This window comes from Neolamprologus multifasciatus, chromosome 1, assembly GCF_963576455.1.
Source record: "Neolamprologus multifasciatus chromosome 1, fNeoMul1.2, whole genome shotgun sequence".
Classification (NCBI taxonomy): domain Eukaryota; kingdom Metazoa; phylum Chordata; class Actinopteri; order Cichliformes; family Cichlidae; genus Neolamprologus; species Neolamprologus multifasciatus.
The window spans coordinates 23,384,610-23,394,028 of NC_140439.1; the positions used below are offsets into that span (position 1 = coordinate 23,384,610).

The 9,419-nt window shown below is 39.8% G+C and overlaps 1 protein-coding gene across 1 annotated transcript in view; it reads right to left on the minus strand.

Annotated features, from left to right (window-relative positions):
- The window catches only part of mafa (MAF bZIP transcription factor a), a 76,447-nt gene extending 70,289 nt beyond the window's left edge, over nt 1-6,158 (minus strand). The window contains exon 1 of the mRNA XM_085154035.1: nt 4,596-6,158. Coding sequence (XP_085010161.1) covers nt 4,596-5,563 — 968 coding nt within the window. The 5' untranslated portion in view covers nt 5,564-6,158. The remainder of the gene's footprint in view (nt 1-4,595) is intronic.
- Nucleotides 6,159-9,419: the final 3,261 nt, after the last annotated feature.

Below are 9,419 nucleotides of genomic sequence, written 5' to 3' on the forward strand. Positions count from 1 at the left end.
AAGAATTCAAACCCCCAACCGGCTCTTATTTTTGGTTCTGTCGACTGGCATACTGGTACTTAACTGAACATTGTGCTGCATCTTATGCTGTCACCTGCATAGCGCCAGCGTTCCACATGAGTGTCTCGCTGGAAGATCGATCATTTTATCACTTACATAACTGCTGCGTACGGGCACCACAGATATAAGAGGAAACATCTTTTTACAAATTAGATCTGTCTTCGCAAAAAAATGCCATTTAGCTCGGGGACTCAAGTGTTTGAGTCACACACAGAGAGAAGCACAAGTAACACAATGGTCTGAAACAAAAGAATGGAGCAAATCTATCCTTTTGTTTTCGTATTGTAAGTTGGTGAGTGTGTTTTCATGTTTAGTATGCGTGCGGTGACTGTGTTTTAGTGGATGGACATTAGAGGTCTAAATGATCTTTTCCAATGAGGAAACAGTCGAACTAAATAAGTTTAAGAGTCTTATAAAGAAGCCCCTAGCAAAAAACAAATGTTCATTTTTTACATGCCACTCAAAACACATAAAAAAAACCCCACTGCACTGAAAGCATGGTTTAAAGAGAGGCAGAAAAGAAGAGACTCTTAAGCAAAGAGGAAATTATTTCCTCTTTGAAATAGCAAATACAAAAACATGTCTTTTAAATGAGGGGAAAAGCAAATGATTATCCTCTCTAAAGTCATTTCATACATTGTTGTGGTTAATGTGACATATCAGACTATAACGGTACTACTGCTTTAGATGTAATTAGATAAATTGAGGAAGAAGGAGAACGGCTTGGCTGTAAATTGCATGGTGTGTACATGCTAAGACCCAACACTGGCACAGCTGCACAGAGCTACACTCACGATTTATCATCTTTACATCGCAGGAGCCACTGGCCCACACCACTATTAATCATCAGCAAAATCATTTAATTCAGCCCAAGCCTGACTATTGTCTCAGCTTCTCCCCTCACTCTGGGCAAATCAGCCACCACAGCAGCAGTGCACACCTCAGATCTTGGGTTAAAACCATCTTTCTCCCTCTCTCTCCTTTTTGATGAGCTGTGTAGAACATCATCATTGGCAGATGGCGCAGAAGCTTGCTTTTTTGCAAATTTAACAAGTATGAAATTTATAATGGCAAAGACTACGAACAGTTGAGCACTTACTGCTTTAACACACTGACAGTGTGGTTCATTTTTATGAAAGGCGTTTTTTGTCTGTATCCGTTGGACACTGATAATCTGTGGCTAAACTGCAAAACAGAAGACAAATCCAGATTGAATCTGTCTTCAGAAACTGTAGCGTTTCCTCAAAGTGTATTTTGGCACGTTGGTCTTCCTGTTTCAACAAACAAATTGTTCCGAATGCCTACAAGCCTATTCCTTGTGAACTCAGCAAAGAACTTTTCGTCTTGTCTTTCTGGAAAGTGGCGAGTTTAGTTCGTGTCCAAGTGCAGTCCAAAAGTTATGTTAAAAAGAAAATCAGCGTATGATGTAAAAACACCAAATGAAATGCAAGATTGGGTACAGCAGAGCAGAGACTCTTCTGCTAACCACAGTGGCTGACATAAATTGGCACCTTCTCCAGCGCCTCCTCACATGCCTGACATGGCTGTGCTCTCCGTGCGCCCCGTCTCCCACAGCATGTTTGCTTCAGGCCAACGTCCAGACCCACTGACAAAAGGGATAGAGCTGGATGAAACTGAGAAAGCCAAACGATGACATGCTAATGACTGTAAGTGCAGAGTGTCCGAGAAACACGGTAAGCGGGCACAACAGATAAGTAAGCAAAGAATGTGTAAAAAGGGTAAGTGAAGGGTACAAATATGGAGCATGCATCATGCACAGCCACAAGAAACTCACAGCGTTGTCATTATTACATACTGCCACTCAAGGAAACACACACACACACATTCAGATTTACACCTAAGTCCAAATACACGCTTGCATACTCCCACATGAAGCAGCACTTAAGACAAGCACACACATATGCACAAATAGAAAGGCTCACACATGACCAGACTGTTCATAATAATGTTAACATGATTTATCAGACATAAAATCAAATTGGACTTCTGCAAATAAAAATGAGGATGAAGTTCATGAACTGAGATGCAAACACCATATTTGTAACACATCATTTTTTGATTATAATGATAGAATCACGTTGGAGTCAGCAGGTAAGGTCTGATGATCTTTAGGATCATCATCATAGGAAATAATAAATACATATATTTTTATTTGGTGTTAATTCATGGATTGTGAAGAAACATGCGTCTCTATCATTCAACAGACTGTCAAAGCAGAAATGTTTAATTAGCTGCACGCCACTGTGAGTTATTGTTATTATTATTAGGCTTCATTAAGTTATTGCAACAATGGACTTGCATCTCTGCATTTTACATTTTTTTTACACTGCCAGCCTGAATTGCTTTGCTTAAATGTTCAACTCATTCTTGTTTCTGATTCTTCCAAAATGGTCTAAGAAGCTCTTACTAAATTAATTCTGGCAGAAACGCCTTAAAAAGAGGGTAACAAGACCCCTATAAGCAGTGTTAAAATGTGGGGCAGTAATGTGGAGATGACATGTTTTCTAGTTTCATTTCTGTGTGTTTCACTCACAAACAACAAAGAGTCTCAGGACAACTCAAAAGAAAAGTGAGAAACTTATTGAAGACAATTACATACATTTATTGCATATCATTTAATTGTATGAAATGAGAAACGAGCACATATGAACATCACATATGGTTAGTGAATGAAATAATTTTGCACAGCAAAATATATATATATATATATATATATGTATATATATACACTATATGTAAGATGAAAGATTAATTAACATATTTTCAAAATTTATTGGCGAATGGTACTCCCCCCTTTTATACATGCAGGGTGACACTCCCTGACGATCTAATAATGTCCGGACATTATAGATTAGAATAATTACTTATTGCTTTGCAAATGTTTACGTTTATTTAAGAGAAAACAACAGTATACCCTGAACTGATGCTAATATCTCCAAATGGTACGACTACGTCGTAAACGAATGTCAGATCTATCTTCTTGGGAGATGGAAAGCTAATTTTCCACATGACATTTTTTTAGTGCATTTCCGTTCAGAATAAGTCAGTTCAATCAAGAAACACATTTTCAAAAGCACAGTAATTTACTTAGACTCCGGTTGTGAGAATTGTCTTCTCCAAATATACTTTTTCTTAATATAGTTATTTAAAATATAATAATAAAATGTGTGTCGGACACCAGATCTCTCACACTTCGGTCTATAGCACATGCTGCAAAAGCGCTGTTTTATGCACTGCACAATACTGCTCACTGTATAAATTGGACCCGAGCCAATTTCTCTTAATCAGTGTTAAAAGTAGTTTTGGGCAGCAATCTTATTATTAATTATCCTAGAAATCTATATGACATAAGCTGTAGCACATGATATCTTTTGCATCATAGATTATAAAACTTTGTCTTTAAATTACGCTTTAAAAATTATTCAAATGCTGACAAATGCACAATGGAATATATTTAAATAACAACATAGGCTTAGCAACAGACTAAACTTCCAGGAAATTGACTGGTAATTTCCTTCATACTGAAGTCTTTTCTTTTTCCCCTCGCACCAGGGTCCCCGCCGACAAACTTCCACCAGGAATGCCAGCGCATTCACTGCAGTCTTATGACAGCCGATGGTGGTGCACTTCAACACAGCTGAAATGCACCACTACAGGGGGTGGGAAGTCCTGTCACTTTTTTGTCTCTGTCCCAAAAAAGTGAGGAGGCCTAAATGAAGTATGAGTGCCATGCTGGAGTCATCCGACAAAAAAGGACATCTTCAAGCATAGAAAGAAAAACCATACATGTCCAGCATGCAGGGCAGTTCAATAACACATCTCTTTAAAACAATGAAGAGTTTGTAATGGATACAGTCTTTTGTTGCTCCACACAATAACAAGCAAACGCATGAGATGAGGTGGCGTCAAACGGCAGGCTTGCAATCCTCCAAGTTTGGCAGACAAAAAAGAAAAAATAAAAATAAAAAAAGGAGAAAGAAAGAAAAAAAGGAAAAACATACTGTCGATGGATGCACTTTTAATAAGAATCTGTACACTGAATCAAAACTAAAATGATGAAAAAGGGCCAAGTTGATGAACTTCAAAGGAGTATACTTAGTGCTTGCATGCACACTTGGTATACTGCGGCATAAAGTTGGATCAACTTTCAAATATCAAGCACTGCAAATCTAATGAACAGAGATGAAAAAAATCTTGACAGACAAACTATGTGTAATATACTGAGTATGATAGCAAAAAGTAAAAAGTTTTCTCAATACGCCTCTTCTAGATTAAAAAAATGCGGATAACAAAGCCCTCCAAATCTACAGCAGTGGTAGAATGGAGGGAACTTGTTTTCAAAAAAATAAATGTAATAAAAAAATCAAAAAGTTGATAAATTAGTTCTTGATCTAGGCATACAGTGGGATTTGCGTCAAGTAAATAATAAAAAAAAGTTTCAGAATGAAAACTTTTTACGCGGGGTGAGTTATTCATCTGATATAGTTTTATTTCGCGATAATGTCGAAACTCACATGAAAAACTCCGGAGATGAAGGGTTGTTGTCACTGCTGGATCCATTTTCTCTGAAGCCGTTGCTGATGAGCTTCTCATACTTTTCTTTGTACGCGTCCCTCTCCCGGACCAGCCTGGAGATCTCTTGCTTTAGGTGCTCGACCTGCTGCAGGAGTTGTGTCTTCTCTCCCTCCAGGACGTGCCGCTGCTGAACTCGCTTGAACCGGCAGGACTGAGCGTAGCCTCTGTTCTTTAGGGTCCTCCTCTTCTGTTTCAATCTGATCACCTCTTCTTTGCTGACCCCCCGTAGCTGCCGGTTGAGCTCCCGCACTGACATGGTCACGAGCTGCTCGTCTGTGAACCGCTCCTCCAAGCGCATGTGTGGGTGATTTGTCCCAGAAGTGCCGTTGGACTGGACGCCCGGTGCCTGGTGGTGGCTGCTGCTGTGGTGGTGATGGTGGTGGTGGTGGTGTTGCGCTCCGTTCTGAGCGGCTGCCGCAGCAATTACTGCCGACACCACCGCCGCGGCGGACCCCATCTCTTCCCCGGCCATGGTGCTTCCTGCTCCGGCTGCACCAGCAAACTGCTGGCCCCTGGCATAGCCATCGAAAGACTGGAGCTGGTGACTGCTGTTGATCAGCGCCTCGACCGCGTCTTCGGGGCTGAAGCCCAGCGCCTCTGGATTCAGCTGCTGTTGATAACCGGACATCCAGTAGAAATCCTCAATGTGTGTCTTCTGCTCACTCCCCGAGCCCGGACTGGGCGCCGAGAAGCTTGGGGAAGGGGGCACCGAGCTGCAAGGCGTGCTCATCGGGGTGGAAGACAAGGATCCCCCGGCGATAAGGCGACTGCACTGGCTGATGTTGCGATCGGGCTCCACCGGCTCCTTTTTCACTTCAAACTTCATCAGATCGAAGTCATTAACATATTCCATGGCCAGGGGACTGGTGGGCAGGTCGGAGTTGCTCATTGCCAGCTCTGATGCCATCCTCTTGCTGCTGACAGTCCTCCAAACGGGGTGAAGAGCAGCTGTCAAACTGGGTTGGTTGGGAAGAACGTGAGCCAGTTTGATTTTTACGCGTTTGTCTTGAAACTAAAAAAAAAAATAGGTTTTCGGCGTCCTTTTTGCAGCCGCGGACTTGCAGGCGTGTGAGTAGAGTTTCTTTGCAGAGTCTATTGCACTGACACACCAGTGCCGCGCGTACGAGTAGCGGAGTCCTTTTTCAGCATGTGAAATTCGGCGGTTTTGGATTTCAAACATTTAACACTTTACGGTGTCTTCATGAATACATTGCACACGCGGAGAGGGAAACACACCGAAAGTCAGGGAGTAAAAGCTCACTTGCACGTTCTAAGCCGCTGTCTGGTGGGGCGATTTTTTAGTGGGATCACACAGCAGATGAGTTTAAGCATTGTAGCCGCTCTGACGTCAGGCTGGAAATGGGAAATTGACTCGGACGACGAGCCAATAGGGTCGCACACTCTAACAGCTAATTAACATATTAGTAGCCCAGAGAAACAAAACTTTTATCTACCGTTAATGGACACCAGCTGACTGTCAGTCGGAGCATAGATCCCTTTGTTCTTTTTATCGTAATTTCGATTTCATTTTATTTATTCATTTATTTGTTTATTTTTTCGAAGTATGAGTTGTAAGTGGAACGAAGCAGAGCATGCATGCTCTAAATGAATTACAAAACGGAGTTGTGATGCTTGACATATAGAAAAAAGAGAGCGAAAGCAATCATAAAACAGACCTTATATAGTTCGCGTAACCCTGCAGCATAAACTGGTTATACATTTTAAGACATAAGTCTTAATCTTGCGAACATTACCTGAAAAAAACCCGTCCACTTCCTAATGGCAATGTCTGATATTTGTCTGAATGTACAGCGCAATTAAAATCTAGAAACTATGTTTTATCAACTAAATATAAAACAAAAGTGGCATGTAAGAAGCTGCGCGGCAACTTGACAAAAAAAAAGGAAAAAAAAATATGAAAGGCGGACTGAAGAGGTTGTCATGTTTTCGCACAACATTATAAAACTCAACACTGCCACCTTTTGGGCACGCTAGTGAAAGGGATTCCCCTCCCCATCCAGTCCACACAATTTTCGAAGAGTTGAAAGTTGAATGAAACATATACTGTTTGCAAAACACAAACAGATGTACACGGTCCGAGTGTCGTTTTCTTCATTTCAGTAGGAAAAAGACACGGTACCCCGACTAAATTTCAAACAACTTACATAACAAAGTCGATTTTGTGTTTTATGGAAGAAGTCATATCAGAGGAAGTGGATGCGAGTGAACCCGCTGCTCAGTGCAAACTGATATTCTGTGAAAGCCATAAAACTCACTTTATCTGAGTACATTGCTCTTTATCTCAGTTCAGAGGTCTCCTGCATTTAATTGACTTGTGTACAGCACTAACATGAGTCAGTCTTGGTAATCCAGCTTCCACTGTAAGTCCTGTCTAGTTAGGTGGTTATAGTTTCTTTACCCCAGTGGACACAGCATGACTTTTTAAAGTCAGAATAAATAGTAAGGTTTGTATACAGTTTGTATACAGTGTATAGTTGAAGTTTCCTATTAATGTATAGGCAAAATGCAATTAACTAATGACTAATAGCAGCTCACTTTAAAAAAATAAAGCAGTTTGTTAGGGAAAATAGTGATGTAAGCCACACTGTGGCCCTGTCTTACTGACCACAAGAGTGTTGATTTCTTTTGTGGCCTATTTTGACATGGTGCTGACAAATAACCATTTCTTTCCTGTGACAAAAGCCTATAATCATAGCCTGTTTCCCACTCTCTCGCCAAGTGTATGATCTCATCTTTGCAATGATGTATATTTTTAGATTTTTGTATGCGTCCTATTTAATGATAGTTCAACTCAGTCATGTCCATTCTGCCAAAAGCTGTGGAAGATGATCTTGACAATAAACCAGATATGTTACAACCACAGGGAGTTCAACACTTGGCTATGGCTGCCCAAAACTATAGTTCAGGTTATGTCTTTATGTTTTGTTGACATAGCATTACGGGGATTATTAAAGTATTCTGATTCTGATTTTCTATTCATTAAATGGGAGAAATACTAGTTATATATTATGAATTTGGTAACACAACAGACTTTCAAATATTTTATTACTTAATAAATTAGAATAAATGCAGAATAAAAGTTTTTTTATAAGGCTGTGTTTTGTGTAAAAACATCATCATTACTATTACTGAATGTTTTATTAAAGGGTAAGTGGATGTATCCATTTGTATGGTAATGGAAGGCTACATATGGCTCAAATAAAATTCAAACAAAACCCTATTGTTTTTATTTCCATTCTGTTGCCTTGTCATCTGTTTGGGCTTACCTGTTCACAGGAAGGCACAGCAGCGGCCTGTTCCCTGGGGTGCGGCCACAGCGGACTGAGACTAATATACAAACGAAGGGAAAGCTCATTAGTCATGACAGAAGAAAGTGGCGAACCTAATTTAGCTGCTTTTGTGCCTTTGAAGTTATTGATGATGCAGAGCTGTGAGAGATCTACATGGAGAGAGATCAGTATATGCTGTGAAGACAACTTATCAAACCGGAAAGACAGAAGTTCATGGGATGAGATGGAACAGCAACGCGAGATTGACTTATAAAGATATGAAACCATCCAGCCTCATTAAATAGGTCACCTCATTTTTTCGCTCAGGCTTTTCAGCAATTTGAAAAAAAAAAACCTGGAGGATTTTTGAAACCACAGCAGCCACATGAAACTGAAGAGTGCAGCTTGTTAGAATGCTGTAGTTATTAATGTTCAATGTGTTCATTGGCTTTCCAAACTTAAGAATCGTGAGACACGACTTAAGAAGGCTATTTGTGTATATACTCACTTTGTGTGTCACCTATTTCACTCATTTCATTTAATTAACACACATTTTCATTTTGAGTTGCCACAAGGGATGAATCCACATATTTGATTTGGCATGGATTTTTGCCCTTCCTGGCATAACTCTCTCTGGGATTTGCGTCCCTTCCCACTCTTGAGCTGGGGATCTTTCACAGGTTAGGTGAATGTGTTAAACACTGAATTATGGATCCACTTACATGTTATCAATTCATTTGCTTTGACTATGTTAAATTTGCTAATCTAAAATGCATCATGTAAACCATCAGTTGTGATGCATTAAACACTGTGTAGTTGTTTACAGTGTACTGTTTAAAAACCAAACAAGAAACAAACAAGAAACAAAACAACATGATTTGTAGTTTCGGTCTGTAATGGTTTATGATCAATCTAGGGTCTTGGTCATGTTCTAATTTGATCTGCTGACCTCAGATTAGATCTGATCAGCTAGGGGCCATGCTCCTGTGATATCTAAGTGTTAGAGGTTTCTTTTGTTGGCATTATGTTTTTAATCCTGCAGACCTTGCTGAAGGAAATGCCCGCAATGCACGGAAACAGGAATATTAGTGCAATTATACATCATAAACAAAACAAGATGACATTTACGTTAATTAGCGATATCTGCTTTATGTCCACTTGTTCGATTTTAGACAACAGACTGGTGACTTTGATATTTTTATGTTGGTTCAAAGGAAGAATATTACGTCAACATATCTAGAATATTAAAAATGGCTTTGATAAGATAAGGACTCAAATTTACTTCTCCATTACTTCTACACACATCTGTTGTGTGACTCCTTGTCTATGGTGACACTTATTTTTTTACAAAGTATATAGTCAGTAGTTGTTAAACCTTAGAAGAGAATTTTAGCATTAACATGAATACTGTTATCTGTCTGAACTTCTCTCATTCTGGTTAGCTCTAGAGGCAACTGAGTGGGAAGATCAGAG